Source organism: Trichoplax adhaerens, genomic scaffold, assembly GCF_000150275.1.
Source record: "Trichoplax adhaerens TRIADscaffold_36 genomic scaffold, whole genome shotgun sequence".
In the NCBI taxonomy this organism is placed as follows: Eukaryota; Metazoa; Placozoa; class Uniplacotomia; order Trichoplacea; family Trichoplacidae; genus Trichoplax; species Trichoplax adhaerens.
In genome coordinates this window covers 7,281-24,337 of record NW_002060976.1, presented here as the reverse complement: position 1 = coordinate 24,337, position 17,057 = coordinate 7,281, and the positions used below count along the sequence as shown (strand labels likewise).

Here is a 17,057-nt window from a genome sequence, read left to right as displayed (position 1 = left end):
ACTGATTGACTATTTGCGGACTTCCTCTGAATCGTCTATGATCGATTCCAAAGCAGACTTTTGGAGAGACTTAAATAGAGATCTTATCGCCAAAACCTATTTTAAATACCGTGTAAACTGGCAAGACTTTGAAGATGATGGCTACTTTTGTAAGAATCTTGTGGAACACGCTATTTACACTGACGATGCAGAAACAATCCAACGTATCGCTACAGATATAGAGTGGATTGATATCAATCTCAGGGCTTCTCAATCGGTATCTAATCTCATATTGCAGCTACAGTCGTGTCAAAGAGTTTTAAAAGAAAAAGTAAGTAACTATTTGCATTACAGTATATTGTAACCAAATAAAAAAATTACAGCAATAATATAGATTTGTATTTCCGATACGACCTTCAATGTCTTAAAAGAAAATGTAAACAACTATTACATCGTAGTATAGTCCTATACCAAAATCTACAGCTATAACATAAGTCACAGAATTAATAAAGTCTTCCATAAGAAGTAGATTCTCATTGTGACATAGTCCAAATCCATATGTCTGATTACATAACTTTTTCATGGTATCTAGAAATCAGATATTAGCGGTTTGAAAGATATTTGTTCGCATCTCCAGCGGCATTGCTCTTATATTCATTTAGAAGCTCTCGATTTCATACAGTTCTTGCTATCAGCTAGTAGTTCAACGAGCTGGCTATACGGTGAAGCACTAAACATCGCCAAGAAAAGAAGTAATAAAAGGGACTATTTCTATACTATTATCAGGTTGATATATAAAAGTACTCTTTTTATAAATTTCTTATTGAAATTTCGATAAGGATCATATATATCTTGTTTCCTCTATGTACACACTCAGTCACACAGAAAATAGCTATTATAGCGAATGGATACAGTCGCTACGTACAGGGACCTGCACATATGATCCAGTTCCAAAATGTTTAAATCTCTCTTCTGATACCCTGATGGTTGCTTCTTGCAAAGAAAATGACTCCATGAATCCCACAGTTTTAGTAAGTACATTACTCTAGGTAAAATCTCAATCTTTTAAAAATTAGCCGATAATCTCTTTCGTTGATGATTTAATGGTCTTAAGGTAAAGGAGTCTGGCAAAGCTGAGACTCGTTTCACGCATCACTTAGAGAATGTTCGAGTCGTGAGCGTTAGAATTTCACAAAATGGGAATTATTTAGCTTATTGTTTCCTGTCTATTAACGTACGTTTTGAAATACTAAAAATTTCAAACTATAAATTTTTGATGTAGCAAATTACATTTTAAAGGCATCAATTATATTAAAGAATAAAATATTTAGCTAACAAAAAATATAACGTTACTAATATCAATATCAATCAGCTAGACTCAACCAGAAGACACAGGAAGCAGAAACTGGGAAATGTGGAATGTTAAAGACCATATTAAATTAAATTTTATCATAAATGATCATGCCATGAGCTGCATTTTAGAAGCTGACAATCTGAAGTTTTCTACGTGTCAAAGCCATTTGTTGGTTACAATATCTTCTAATAAAAGAAAGCTTGAGGTAAACATTTCCGGCAAATGTTTGGCATTATAAAATAATTGCAGAGATTTTATATTAGCATTACCATTACGACAGTACAGTATAGCAATTAATTATTAAATTCATCTTAATCGAAACTACTGGTAAATTGATTAATCAGCCCATTAACATGCGATTTGAATAACGAACTCTAATCAATATTACTCAATATAAATTTGATTTCCAATGACCCTGCAGTATAACCCATCAAAAATGTCCAATTTTTATTTAAAGTAACATATTAAATTTACCTCCTTGAGCTGACTCATTTTATTTTGGCGACTGAAAAATTACAATTTACGATTAGTTATGGATAATAGATGACGATAAAGTGATCGTGCAAGAATCTTCCTTAAAGCAACCTTTCAAGATACAGGGAGTCGAATTCATTTCAAATTCCTCAAAGTTACTATTATGGTATAGAAAAAATCCTGAATCCTTCGGTGATCGAAAGTTTATCTCCGAACACATAAGTACTTGCCAAATCAAGGTTTAATAAGCTACCATTCACAGTATTAATGATATTCTGAAATTTTTAACTCATGAGTTTAAAGTTGAAAAAGCCGATAGTAACTAAGCGAAGTTAAAATATTTATTCTAACGGATGCAGTATGGTAGTTATTCTTAAACATAAGAATTTATTTAATAAATTTTGCACAGATTCTAGAAGTTGAAAATCTCCTAGACTACTCAATCCTTGAAGTTCCAGAATTCATAGATTTAAATGGCTGTAAAGCCATTCCTGATAGTTCAATAACTGGAACTATTTGCAATTTAGAAAGTGTTAAGGCGGCTTCTGATAGCATAATATTTTTAAATTATGGATTTATATTGGGAATTTTGCATTTAAATTTTGGAAAAAAAAAATCACTTAACCTCGTTGAAGGGTTTTCTGAAGTTTTCCAGAAGATATTTGGAGGTTCTTTCATTAATAGCGTAGCTATCTCGGATACTGAACGGCTTGCTGCTGCTCTGGTTAATTCAGGATTGGTGAATGATATCTTGGTAAGGATGTTGTGATCTAAACTAAATCGTAAACTTTCACCTGAAGATATGGATACTCCTGCACTCTTTGTAATGAGTTATTTTAACTCTAGTAATATTAGAATTCTATAATTATTTTAGGTATTTCAGTTTCAAGGAAGAACAATAACCAGAAAAAATTGGATAAAGTGTAATACAGGAACAGCTTATATAGAATTTCTTAACAGTGGCACATTAACTGCATACAACGAAATGGCACAAGTAGTGTATTTTTTTCACCTTAATAATGCAGAATTATGCCCATCAAAAAAAGTTTACGACAGTAGAAAGGTGGATTACAGAGTTATCGAAGCTGATTTTGCATTTGTTAATGGTGTACCAGTTATAAGTAAGGTGAAAACTGATCTGCAAGGAAATACCCTCCTTGAGGTATATATTTGAACATTTAAAAAATCACTGGAAATATGCATAGATTCACACAAATGATATTAAAATCATCCTTAATAACGTTTTAGATGAAGATTAATCGGGGAATGGATAAATATTCTTGTAAACTTAGAAGAAAAAGTATATCAAATTTGGGAACTTCTTATAAGCAGTATTTCCACAACGAAATGTCAGCAGTTCTTATTGAGGAAATTTACAAATGTACAGAAGAAAATTGTACATCATTATCAAATAGCCACTGGCACACATATTTAACGGTATATTGACATAACAACTCCGCGCAGAATATGCTCAATTGTGATATCCTAATCAAAATGAAGCTATTTATGGAAATTTTCTATAGTTATTTATATAATTTCGGTGATTTAACGGAAATTCTTTTGGTAGCGATAACTAGAACACCGTTTTATTGCATAAGGTTGTTCTGATCCAAAATATTTTATTCGATCAATTTTGACAATAAATGAGTTTAATTTGCTCTCACCTTTAATTAAATAAGTCATAAAAGCTATACTAATCAATGAAGGAGTAATTTCATTTTATTGCAAACTACTTATGTCTTCATTTATTATTTATTATCATTGCTTACAAATTGCCAGATGCGTAGTTTCCCATCCATCAATATTAAAAAATGGACACAGAACCTCGTTTTTACTTTGGATGTTACCAAGTGCCGTACTGAATTTCTGTTTCAAAAATCCGAAGACAATCTGGTTTTTGCGAAGTGGATACCAAGAAAGGTATAGTATCGCTAGGCCTTTATGCTTCATAACTCAAACAATTGGCATGTACGGAATATATATTAATTAATTACCTATTACTAGATTCTATACATTTCCATATTTCATTTCGAAACTGGAGACTTATTAACTTCTCTTACGAGCGATGACAATCATATTGAAACTCGTGTTTACCTCGATGACAATAACTTGATCTTTTATTGTCGACAATCTGACCAGAAACATTATATTAAGGTATACAGTATGTTTATGTAGTGACCTATATTTTACAGTACAGCTATCTTTAGACTATAAAACCGGGTTTAATGTATTTTATTAACGCCCAAGTCGAAAAATACAGTTAATGGTTCCAAACACATTTCATTATTCACCTTGCAAGTATAATATACGCGATATTTCCATTGTACCTTACATATTCCGTCTGAAGTATCGAGCGTAAATTGAAAGCTTGATTGCAGTATTATCTGATATTCAACAGTCGTAATAAAAATAGATTTTTTATGTAACGTCGTGGCATGAAACAAACGATATAAATCTCGTGATTGTATATCTCCATTTTTTGCTTAGCAATATTTCTTTTACAATGGAGAAATTATTATGAATCACAGTAAATGGTCAAATTATCGTAAAGATTCAAGCTACATATCAATATTAACCACCAAGAGACCACGAGTCTCTTTCTCCGATTTAATTGAAATAAATGGCACCAATAAACCATCCATAAAATTCGAGAAGGAATGGAATCTGTTTATGGTAACTGAAAATATTATATAGGGGATTGAATTAAATTGACTGTGAATCATTTTAATTGCTGTATATCAATACTAACATAACTACTAAAAGATTAAGCGTATCTTTTCCACATTAAAGAAATCAAATCTAACAATGTTTTAACATCGAAGAGCTAACTTTAATGCCATAGTTTTTGTTACCTTCGGTAATGTTGTGATGCTATAAAATATGTACTATTGTTGATTAATATATAGAATTGTGAAGCAAGCAAGATTGGCAATGGCATACTTTTCTTTACGAAAAAAGGGGAGAATTTTGTGGTATGTCGTCTAGTATCGTATCTTACTACTATCATTTTATCCTAATTCATACTCTATTTATAATCATTATAGATTTATAGCCACGAGGAAGTTCTATATGTCAAAGGCAGCCTAAATTTTATTCGATATTTCCGCATAAATCTATGCTTTGTCGATAATTTATGGGGTTCCGATTACTTTATTTACGTAAATAATGGCAAAATTTATGTTCACAGAACAGATACAATGGATATTGTGCAAGTTTTTCAGTCACCACAACTAAATACAAATTCGCAGATTAAAAGTAATAACGATCAAAGTATACTTATTTGCAGAGATTTTTATCCATCTTATAGTATTCTGGAAAGAGTTACCAGTAATTCAATAGCATAGTCTTCCATTAAAAGGACTATTAATAGGTGGGCACCAATAAGAATACAATTAGTAGGTCTTGATTACAACTGAAAATAGAAGTAGTGCATCTTCTACGTACAGTTTACCCTAAATTTTAATCCAGTTTATTACAGCATCGTATAGATATATGTTTAAGTACAGCTATCTCGAACGCCTCTTTCTGGCGCTCGAGATAAGAAAATTGAATTGCAATGTTGAATTCCTTAACAACTACAATAAATAGATTATAATAAACCGCAATGTCTTTCATTGCAATGGTCATTAACTATATACGTAAAATTGCTAACAGTTGTCATTATCGTTGGTTCGAGGCTTAAAGTACTGATTGTGTGAGAGAATAACTCATAAGTATTATAGCTAATTGACCTGAATAATTTTGTGAGTAAAATTTTTTATTCAGTGATTTCATAATCAGCTTTCCGTTCTATTTATTCGTATGCAAATATCTGAGTGACGATGTAATTGCAGCTGTGACCATAAAAGGCATTTTACAGATTTTAGTATGATATCCCGCAGATTTAATTGGTTTCATATCCTGTAATTGACTGGATCAATGATTATAAAGGTTCGATCTCACTACATATAATCTCGTATAACTTCCTGCAGTATCTTAACATGCTTAATTAAAAGTATCATTCGTAGTATGTCACATATTCTCCACAATTTGAAAATCAGAATATTACTAAGTTATTTAATGCCTATTAAACAACTGCACTGGTGCTATAGCGTAACTGAGTCATAAACAAAGGGATTCGAAGGCTATACACCCATGGATAGTTGATTCATTCCTAGCTGTTTACTTCAAATAATAGCAAACTATATTTTATAGTGCATGTGTATTTACACATAAATACGTGTAGGTTACCCTTAATTTATGCTCATCTATGAGTATGTTCGCTACGAACTCGTTTCTTTAAAATATCAGCTTTTATAATTTTAAGAAATAAGAATCTACTAAGACACTGTAATACTATATTGTACGTTTAAAGACACAAGTTAATTGATTTAGCCCATACCAGTTATGGACTTATCGACATTAAATCATGTATCAATATGCAATTAGATGAAAGCGATACAATATTCGGAGTCATTGGTAGCGGTTGAATACTGAAACAGACAACTTAGGAGATTCAGATGAATATTTAATAAAATAGTATTGCTATTAATATTCACTTTCTGATTTATTGACTAATAAATCATTAAATCAAAGCAAATGTACGCTTTTTGGTTCCAAGAATGCCTCCTGAACGATCAATACGGTACACTCGTATTGTGTTTTAGAATTAAATATGATTTGATAGATATGCCATCTTCAGAAAATAACCGTAATTATAATTATACTAACATGAATGAGTTTAGATTAGAATCTCTGAAATAACTAGCATATGCCACACTAGAATACTGTGTGGCCTTCATGATAGTACAATGCTACTGTTAATTGCAATTCGAATTATAATGTACTTTTGAAACAATTTTATATCGATATTATTGACAGCAACGCGAAGGCTATTGTGGTACAGCTTTGGATTTCAAACCTGAACGATCATAATTCTGATCGTAAATTCTTAATATTTAAGTTACTCGTATAGATAAAGGAATTGACAATACCGTAATGAATGAGGTTTGGATGTTGCGGACAGTACCACGTTTAAAGGTCAATTGCAAGCCTTCTTATTGTGAATACTTAAATTTATCAAGCGACCTTTCTTTTTATAACTATCATCTACGGTAATCTGCATCGAAATAGCAGCTATTATTATCCATGAAGAAGTGGTTATTATGTAGCACTAACGTATATATAAACCTGTTGTTAGAGTAAGGTTGAATGTGATATGTATAATAGGAAACTAGCAAGTACTGCAAATAGTTAATAATTAATAATACAACCATAGCATGCGATTATTGCTCCACTAGCTAAATACTGCAATCTTTGATTATACGTTCTATGTCTATCAAGATATCATTACATTTTTAATATAGCGTTGGCAAAAGTAATATTAAAGATTTCCTTTAAAAATACATCTAGATTTAATTTTTTACCATCGTCGATATTACTGTTATGTCTTCGAACTATCACAGAAGTAATGCATGATCATAGTGCGGAAAAATTAAGCTCATATTAAAATATAACACCAACCAATTACCTGTGTTTACTTTATTCATTATTTATTTGTGCGTCGGATATTTATGATCGAATATTTATTATACTGTATATACATAATTTTAATTTCCGACGACATACAGTACGTTGGTAAGTCAGTTACATGGAATAATAGAACTATTGCGTTAAAAAGTTCTAGTAATCCTTGTCAGCCATACAGTCAGGATACATATAATTAAAAGGCAGAGTAAGGATATCTCAGTTTACAGTAACACAGCACGATTCCTTATGACTGATGCCCATTAAAATTAAATAAACACTCCACTGCATACCAGTGATGGGAGTTAACAACGTTAAATATTAGGATTAATTTGATCAGCTACAACCACACGTCAAGAACTGAACACCACCTGGTTAAGTAGTTAACCTTCTAAATTTGTGATTTAAGGACAGAAGGCGAATATTTTAGCGTTTGGTAAACAATGATAGTCCTCTCTAGCGTTATTCGTATACTACCCACCGAGAAGTTGCGAATATTATTTATTAGTCATAGTGAAGTTAATCGTTGAAAGAAAAAAATCCTAACTAGATATTTTTTTACAATTTTTATCCGAAGTTATTTTTAAATTAGATCTCATATTCACTAATACCCAAGAAACTTATTCGATAATTCAAGATTTAATCGCAAATCCATTTTAACTACAAAGACTTGTTACGCTAGTGATCTATTCATATTCGTATTTTACGATAAATAATACCAAAAATGTTGAAGTGCTTGAATCTAAGAAAGCGTATAACCGCTCGAAGTCGCGACGCTACTCAAAATACTGAAGATCGAATCACTAGGCAATTAAACTTATTTATTTCCTCTCTTATTTTGCAATTTATTCGAAAATTAATTCTGTACGATCGTATAGTCACTGGAGACATGGAAGCTGAAATTGGGGGAAATTTCGATCAATATCAACATTTTATTTCAGATTTTGCTAAACCATTGACCTCTCTTCTTGGGTCGGAAATTTCGGTTCCAATAAATTTAGGCTTGACAATTACAACATTTGCTGCCAGAAAATTAAGAAAAAAATTTAATAAAGAGAAGGCTAGAAAGATTATTTCCATTCTTCCTCTAGACGACAGCTCAACTACGCTTTTTGTGGCTTTACTGGCTTGCGATATTTGTAGAATGTTTGAGCACCAGGTAGTGTTAGCAACCCAGGATACAGCTAGTATTAATCTAAGATTGCTAGCAAAGGTAACAGCAAAACGGGTTCTAAATCACATGGCAAAGTCAAATTTACTAAATGACAACTCCGTAGTTAGTATAGTGGATAAAAACAGTATGAGTTACAATCAGTTAGAGGATTTAGCCCGAATATGTGTATCTGGAGTACGCGATGGCATTTCAAAGCATTCATCTGAAAGGTTATTTGATAAAAGTAGAGATAAAAGTATCGCCTGCGGAGATTTGCTTACACAGCTAGGCCTTATCGATGGAGCAGTAGGTGAAAAAGGTACAGGTGTATATTTTCCCGATCAAAAGCATTACGTAAAACAATGGGGTTATCGCCGACCCTCGCTTATTTCTGACTATGAGTTGAAGCCACTCATTGAGAACGGTCAACTTCCTTCAGATGATAAGTTAAGGGATAAAGGCTACAAGGTGGTGCCATTTGATACCGCGGTCTGGGAACATTTCAGTTACAGCAGCCATTTATCTGCAGTAAATAATTTTGAGTCTCTCAAAGAATACGCTACATCAGCTTTAAAGAAAACTCTTACCGATGAAGATGAACACTTTACCGCTGAAACTCTGAAAGATCTTAAGATCAAAGTAGAAAATTTACCCAAAAAGGAAGATTTACATCGAGAAATAGATGGTGTCATGGCGACATTAAATCAAATGATTACAAAAGAAGGCGTAGAGGAAATCGTAAATAAATTGGAAAAAGGATGTTTCAGTAAGATTGATGATGCAATAGGAATCCTAAAGAAAGTCGAAAGCAATATGGATAAACTTCGATCTGACTTTAACGAATTTACAAGTGTCTTTCGCTCAAAATCAGATGCAGAAATTTCTGAAAAGGGGACCTTACGTAGTTTTGGTCACCAAGAAAATAAGTTTAATTCCGAATACGATCTCGTGGGTAAGATGATAAATACGATCTAAAATAGTAAATTAAAAAGTTTTGTCATGTTTTCATTCAAGTGAGAAAAGCCATAAAGCAAGATACGCGTAAATCACTTGATACACTATAATTTCAAGCAGCTCTTCAATTTAATACATCATCTTCTATCAAATACTCTATCTACTGTGTAAATCTATGCATTGCGTAATTTAGGAAGATTTACAGTACATACTTTCAGGGGTGACAATTGACTTTGTAAAGGGCGTACACGACGCACATAAGAATCTACGATATAGAATCTCTACAGAAAGGTGCAATTTTGTTTGTATCGCTAATAAACGAATCCATACGTTTAATCCATAATCTAACTCAGCCATTACTACAAAATACAGTACACTACAATATTTTATTTTCGACATTATTTAGCAAAATAGTCAAGTTTCGAAACAGCAGACCAATTCCTGATCTCCGATATTACTGTGACTATATACTGTACAGTACACTGTACAGCACATAAAAATTCAAATCAGTTCTAGTATGGAATGTGGTATAGCTTGTGTGCTCGCTGTATTTGTAAGAACTGCACTTGACGACCAAACCGGTCGACCTTTAAGCTCATGAAAACAACGACGTAAAGAGGATCTTCTCGAACTTTAGAATGCAAAACCTTACAGCTAGCAGCTGCTACATTTAGAAATAGTGTTAGCGCGAATCAGTCATCTACGATAAAGACTAATGGTTGCTTAGGAGAGGTATTTAAAATTTGAATAGATGATTTTAAATGGAAGACTTTATATTGAATTTTATCGACGTTACTCGTCTCCCGTCGCCAAAATTTTATATTTCGCCGAGAGTGACGTCACAAGGATTAATAAGGATTTGTCTGCGATCACAAGACTCCTGTCGCTGCGTTGTCATCGCTCATGAGAACGCAGCTATTAAAGGGTCTCTACTCTCTAGCGACGACAATATCACAATGCGGCTATTGTTGCTGTTAGTACTGTATATTACGCCTTTTTAGCAAACTGAACGTCCATTTCCAGTCCTCTCAGCTGTATTTTATTTATTTATTGCTGTAGTACAGTACCTACTATTCCTTGTTTTAGTTTGCCCATATAAATTCGAGATTTAAACTAAGAAATTCTGATTAACAAAATCTGGCTAATAAAATCAATAAAATCGAATCGAATTTTACTATCGAATTCAAGAGATACTGCAGCATGTACCTAATGTGGCGAAAACTGAACATGCCGTCGTAAGGAAAGAATTTGAAAAAAATCTACTGGAAGCGTTACAAAATGTTCATAAGTGCAGCGGCCATGTTTTGGTGCATGGAATTGGTGGATGTGGTAAAACTTTTGCAGTGAGTCAGGCAGTGAAAAAATTCGTTGAAATGCATCCTGAAAATTTTCGGCATCCTATTCGGTGGATTACAATAGGTTTTGAATATTTTAAACTAATAAAATTAAAATATTAAGTTTCGTAATAGGACGTGAGAACGTGTTTTAAAGTGTACAGCAAATTTGTTAAGTCTTCCGACCTTGATTGCAGGCAACATTAACGAAGACGGTTTACTAAAGACAATGCATGAACTTATGCGTGATCTGGACATCGCCGTTTCTGATGAAATTGGGAAAACTTTAAGTGATCTGTGCAAGTTTTTAGGTGGAGCAATAAACGGTAATTGTAACAAATAAATATACCCGTAGGGTTCGTATAAAAATGTGCTAGGATCTGGAGCTTAGTAGCAAGAGACAATGAAGACGATAAAACTTTACGAATCACTTGAAAAGAACAGCACAACTTTGTATCGTTCTTTTCAGATGATCCCATGTTGTTGAAGCTGGCAGCCTTCAGATATAATAAATTAAAGAATTAATTTGAGCGATGTCGCATAACATGTAGTTTTCTAATCATTATTTGTTTTGCCAACCGGAAACCTACACTACACTTATAGGGTATTTTCATTTCTCAAGTTATGCTATTTGGAGGAAGTTCGCATCAATTTTTTTAATATTTCGCACTGTAATTTCAACCTGAAACCCTACTTTATATTTGTAGGGTAATTTCAACTTCTCATAGTATAATATTTAGACTTACTTAATTGATACTCGTTAGTAAAGTTTTTTAAAATAGCATATATTCAACAATCAGGTATTGTGATAGAATCGATATTGGCTTGCAGGGCAATTTTATTCTAAGGTAGTTAATACTTGTTGATAGAAAAATTTGGGAGTAAATCTGAGATTCTCTTTGTCTTCGACGATCTTTGGAACGAGAAGTATTTGCAGTATCTTAAATTTTCTACCAAAGCAATAGTTATTTCAAGACTTGGGACGGATTTCATCAAATCTTTTCATAACTACGTGGTCAATGCACCGGTAAAGGATAACATTTTAATAATGTAACGAATTTAAACGCAATGAGTACACAATTAACGTTGTAGACTAAAATCAATATTCGCGGAAAATATAATTCGGCCGGATAGAGTACATGAATATTATTTCATTTCCAGGAGAGCTTAACCTATAGTGAAGCAGTGCAAATTTTACACTCGTATCATAGTCACCTTAACATTGAAGATATAATGGAGAATGAAGATATATCAAGGCTTATCGAAAACTGTAAGGGTTTGCCTTTGGCAATAGCTTTAATAGGAGGTCAACGAATTGCAACCGCGGAGGGATGGCGAAATGCCTTAAGGAGAGCTCAGCAAAACGATGCAAACGTTCTTCCCCATTATCGGTTAAATTTGCAGGAAACTTTCGCAGCTAGTATTGATCAACTCTCTAAGACAGAAAGAGAGCAGTTTCGAAAGTTAGGAGTTTTTAGAAAAGGCAAGATACCGATAGATATTATAAGTAGCTTATGGGAACTCGATAAAGATACAGCAACCAGAATCCTATATAATTTTCAAGATCGTTCTCTCTTAACAGTTGGACATGACAGGATAAATGCACATAAATTTAGGTGAGCATAATCTGCGTTACATACAAGCACATGTTTGTAAACAATGTTAGAACAAATTTGAATAATAAGATTGCTAGCATTGCTGCAACGTTTGAGATTTTATACACTCCCTTGCGAATTAGATTATCGAAAGAGACCCGTTCATTTAAGATCATTAAAAGAATGTTTAAATTGGACTTGTGCTTTTAATTAAATTTTATCCATGATATTTATTACAGGATAATCTGCAATTTGCATGATTTAATTGTTGACTATTTACGATTGCCGAGCCAAGTGTCACAGCTCTCCTATGAAGAGCATTATAAAGAATTAAATCGTGACCTCATTTCCAGAACGTATTTCCGGTACCGTCTAAGTTGGTCTGACTTTGAGGATGACGGTTACTTCTGTAAAAATCTTGTTGAACATGCTATTTCTGCTGATAGCATAACAATCATTAACAAGATAGCCATGGATGTTGAATGGATGGATGTAAGTCTCAAAGCTTCTCAGTCGGTATCAAACTTGCTGTTCGATTTGGAAAGATGCCAAAAATTTTTGCGAGCCCAGGTAAAAACTGTTACAGTCCAGTCTTTTGCAACTCCTTAAATCTTTTAAGTAATCAAGGAAGCTTGGCTATTTTACTTGAATTAATTAAATAGCTGCAACTTCATCCTATGCACTAATATCACTATTTATCACAACAATCCTAAAGTATCGTTAGGTTAAACAAAATTGTATTTTCTAGATGTCATATAATGACTATTTGGGAGATGCTTGTACACTGCTGCAAGAACACAGCTCTTACTTACAGTTCGAATCCGTAGATTTTGTTCAGTTTTTACTTGTAACAACAAATAAAATATCTTGGTTGTATAAGGAAGCTTTTAAAATTGCTGAAAAAAGACGCACACAGGGAAGCTTTTACGCTATTGTTAGGTATTAAAAATTTTCGCTTCGTCGGAAATATATGTCACATATACACATGGGCAGCAGCTCTAAAACAGATATTGTATATATTTGCATAAATTTCTAGTTATACGGAAAGCAAACATCAGGAAAAGTGGCAAAAATCCCTGAGAACCGGAAATTGTAAAGAAGATCCTGTTCCTAAATGTTCAAATTCTTACTCAGAACGCTTCAGAATAGCATCCTCTAAGGGAAATGATACAACATATCCTACACTTTTGGTTAGTAATGGTCTGCGTATAATTCAGAATCCCTTAAACGTAGCTACTGCAGTCGTAGAGAATAAACAATACCAATTTTAAATTTCTACTTAAGGTGACAGAGTCGGATAATGCGAAACACTGTTTCAGCTATCAACTGGAAAAAGTTTCAGTTATTAATGTAAATATATCCCCATGTGGAAGCAAATTAGCATATTGCTACGTGCCAAATTATGTAAGTAGCTGTGTCTAATCACCTGTATGTATAAGTCTTAAGGGCATTAGGCCAATAAATACTATACGGCTAGTGATGCATTATATACAGTAGCTATTGTAAAGTCTTAATAAATAAATCACCATCAGCTTGTTACTCCAAATAGCATCAGATTATGGATAGGACTTGTGTATTTGCGGTACGCTTGCGCCATATTGTAAATTAGAAACTTGAATGCTATAATAATTATTAAATAGAATCATTCCGAAAGAGGTCTAAATTGCGTTTGGGAAGTAATAAATGTTGAAGATCATCGAAAACTAAACTTCATTGCTAACGACGATTCGATTAACATTGGTTTGGAGGCCTACATTCTAAAGTTTTCACCATATCAAAACAGTCTCATTGTCACCTTATCTTCAGATAAAAGAAATCTTGAGGTATTATCATACTAAGTTTAGAAATACACTACTGCCTATTCCTAACCCTTAAGAACTCGAGTTCTTAACGCTATTTACGAGAAGTAGCAGTTACAGTACTGTATTTTAGCAAAATAAAGTGACTTTGCTATTAGTTTCTACAGCTAATTTGGTTTCTCGGCCGTTAAGCTCCGTAATACTATCTTCTTGACCTTCGCTTTGATTTTACTTGTATCATCGCTCCTACAATTTATACTACTGTAATATATTAACAGTTTATGTATCTTATCTGTAATCTGGACTTAATTATAATTAAGTCCAGATATTAATATTACTCGCCTGAACGATAAACATTTGTATACTTAAAGTTGATACAACATCTTATTTACAGCATTACATGAACCATAGCAACATAGAAAGAATAGTAAATACATATAACAAGTATTATAATCATAACTTTTAATGATAACTTTTACATTAGACGTGGATAATCGACGATAAAGAAGTCGTCATGCAACAAACTATTGGACAGTCACTCGAAATTCAGGGGTTTGAGTTTATTCCAAAAGGGTCTCGGATATTATCGTGGCACAGAAATAATCCTAGCTCCTTCAGCGAACGGGAATGGAACATCGAAAAAATAGATACTTGCGAAATCAAGGTACTCACTTCCATAGATTTTGAAAACAAGAATTATGTTTATGCCAAAGTATGCATTTATAAGTTTTTACAGCATTGGGTAACTCCTAAATTAGAAGATAGGTGAATGTTATTCTGCTTGCTTATTATCCGTTCCTTTTTTAATCTAAAGATGTAAATTAAAATTCTTTTTAGGCACATGAGATTGAGAATCTTAATGATTATACCCTCATTGAAGTTCCAGAGCTAATCGATGCAAACACCTGTAATGCCATAGCAAAATTTTGCCAGCCCGAAAATATTTGCAACTTAGATGATGTTAAGGCAATTGACGAGAGTATGATCGTCATGAATTATGGATCTACACTTGGCGTATTACCTACGAATTTTAATGATAGTGAAAGCCTAAGGGTTGTAGAAGAATTTTCTGAAATATTTCAAGCGATTAGTAAAGGTGCCTTCGTTGCTTGGGTCGCGATTTCAAATGATGGCGAATTAATTGCCGCATTAGTCAGATCTGGCATTATGAGTAATATTCAGGTATTTACATACGTAGTATCTCCTCTATTACAGCAAGCTATTTCAATACAAAAAAATACTAGGCGATAGAGGCATATAATTACAAATGTTAATGCTATTAATATTAATATCATAACAACCGATTTCCTATTCAGATTTATCAATTTCAAGATGGAGTAATGATAGGAAATCAAGTCATAGTGTGCAGCTCAGAAATTGTTTTTATGGAATTTATCCATGAAGCTTTTGCACTAGTTGCTTATAACTGGTCCACACAGGGCATTTATTTATACACTATAAAAGTAGAATCACCTCAAAATACCATTATGTACGAGGACATGGACGAAAAGTATCACATAGTTAAATCTGATTCCGCTTTCGTTAATAATATACCGATTATAAGTAAGCTTCGAATTGATAAGGAAGGATACTCTTCCCTTTCGGTATGAATTAATAAAAATCGGTGATGTCTATAAACTGCAATATAAATTTTAATTTTTCAGCTCTAACTGCAGAATTTCCGTATAACTATTCAGATTATGACTGGTGCAGACTTGAATATCGAACACATTTATGATCTTCGTACGAAAAAGGCATCTCATCAAGAAAAAGCATCGTATGACTATCATTTCCATTGTGATATGCCCGGTATAATGATTGAAGAAGTCTATAAATGTTGGAATGAGCTATGTTTGCCTACTTCTACCGTACATTGGCATGCTTTCATTACGGTATTATCATTAGCTCTGTCAGAATTGCTTGCAACTAGCCTTGTTTTATAAATATTTGCATTTTCTTAAATTGATTCAAATGCTGAAAATTTGTCAAGTTTAATGAATGGTATAGGCGTTAAAATTTAGTCACTAGTATAAAGAATTCATTAATATTGTATATGAAAACTATGTTGAATGAACGTTTAAATGTATCTATGGCAAAAAGGGTTATCGAATCTAGCGCACCAAGCTAAAGATCTTCCTCATATGCTAGAATCATTGATAGAGCTAGAAATACTTCAGTTTACACTATCTTAACTGTAAAGATATGCGATAGGATGCTGTTTCAGTCGTTGAGTAATATTGATTAGCAAATAATATAGAACATTAACATAAATTTTCTAAAATTATTAATAACTGTCACCGATATTATTCTACCTGTAGATGTATGAATTGCCTCCCGGAAATAGAAGAAAGTGGACTCAAAACCTTATTTTCACAACGGACATTATGAAAAGCAGAAGCGAATGTTTATATAACGAAAAGAATGTCGTATTTATTAAATGGCTATCAAAAGCGGTTCTGATTATGAGATTAGAAATTTGATTCAATTAAGCATTAAGACTTTCTAATGTTATAATGGAATAAAAGAAATTTCTTTCATCTTCTTAGATATTTCACGTCTCAATCATTAAGTTTGATACTGGAGATCAAGTTACCTCTTACACGAAACTTAGTAGCAATATAGAAAATTGTGTGTACCTGGACGATTATAACATCATCTTTTATTGTCGAAAATCTGACTGCAAGCATTACCTGGAGGTGATAATTCTGATAAAAATATAAATGTAGTTTCTTAGAGATTTTTGTTATGTACACTGCCATGACATTATTTTCAGGTCCGTTTCATACAGCGTTGACCATTTATGCATAATTCGCTAAGAAGTTCCTGATAAGCGCTTTATTTCACTGTACTATACTTCTTATCAGCAGCGTTGCAATAGAATGCCTGTGACTTCTACCAATTTCACATGAC

The 17,057-nt window shown here is 32.9% G+C and overlaps 3 protein-coding genes across 3 annotated transcripts in view; all 3 read left to right on the top strand.

The window, feature by feature from the left end:
• The window catches only part of TRIADDRAFT_62115 (uncharacterized protein), a gene marked incomplete at both ends in the record, with an annotated part of 10,031 nt that extends 4,880 nt beyond the window's left edge, over positions 1-5,151 (top strand). Inside the window, 11 exons of the mRNA XM_002118066.1 lie at positions 244-310; positions 572-765; positions 1,980-2,046; positions 2,217-2,561; positions 2,682-2,969; positions 3,056-3,244; positions 3,587-3,727; positions 3,812-3,961; positions 4,295-4,480; positions 4,714-4,779; positions 4,852-5,151. Of these exons, the coding sequence (XP_002118102.1) occupies positions 244-310; positions 572-765; positions 1,980-2,046; positions 2,217-2,561; positions 2,682-2,969; positions 3,056-3,244; positions 3,587-3,727; positions 3,812-3,961; positions 4,295-4,480; positions 4,714-4,779; positions 4,852-5,151 (1,993 nt within the window). The remainder of the gene's footprint in view (positions 1-243; positions 311-571; positions 766-1,979; positions 2,047-2,216; positions 2,562-2,681; positions 2,970-3,055; positions 3,245-3,586; positions 3,728-3,811; positions 3,962-4,294; positions 4,481-4,713; positions 4,780-4,851) is intronic.
• A 2,885-nt stretch (positions 5,152-8,036) lies between these two features.
• Positions 8,037-11,096, top strand: TRIADDRAFT_62114 (uncharacterized protein; the record flags this gene model as incomplete). Its single annotated transcript, XM_002118065.1, has 3 exons — positions 8,037-9,417; positions 10,608-10,748; positions 10,951-11,096. 3 exons carry the CDS (start codon positions 8,037-8,039, stop codon positions 11,094-11,096), a joined length of 1,668 nt encoding a protein of 555 aa, XP_002118101.1.
• An 890-nt stretch (positions 11,097-11,986) lies between these two features.
• Positions 11,987-16,627, top strand: TRIADDRAFT_62113 (uncharacterized protein; the record flags this gene model as incomplete). Its single annotated transcript, XM_002118064.1, has 11 exons — positions 11,987-12,369; positions 12,588-12,918; positions 13,097-13,287; positions 13,385-13,538; positions 13,633-13,752; positions 13,989-14,171; positions 14,632-14,811; positions 14,985-15,329; positions 15,464-15,751; positions 15,845-16,039; positions 16,466-16,627. The coding sequence occupies 11 exons, from the start codon at positions 11,987-11,989 to the stop codon at positions 16,625-16,627; spliced, it is 2,532 nt and encodes an 843-aa protein (XP_002118100.1).
• Between the last annotated feature and the right edge of the window lie 430 nt (positions 16,628-17,057).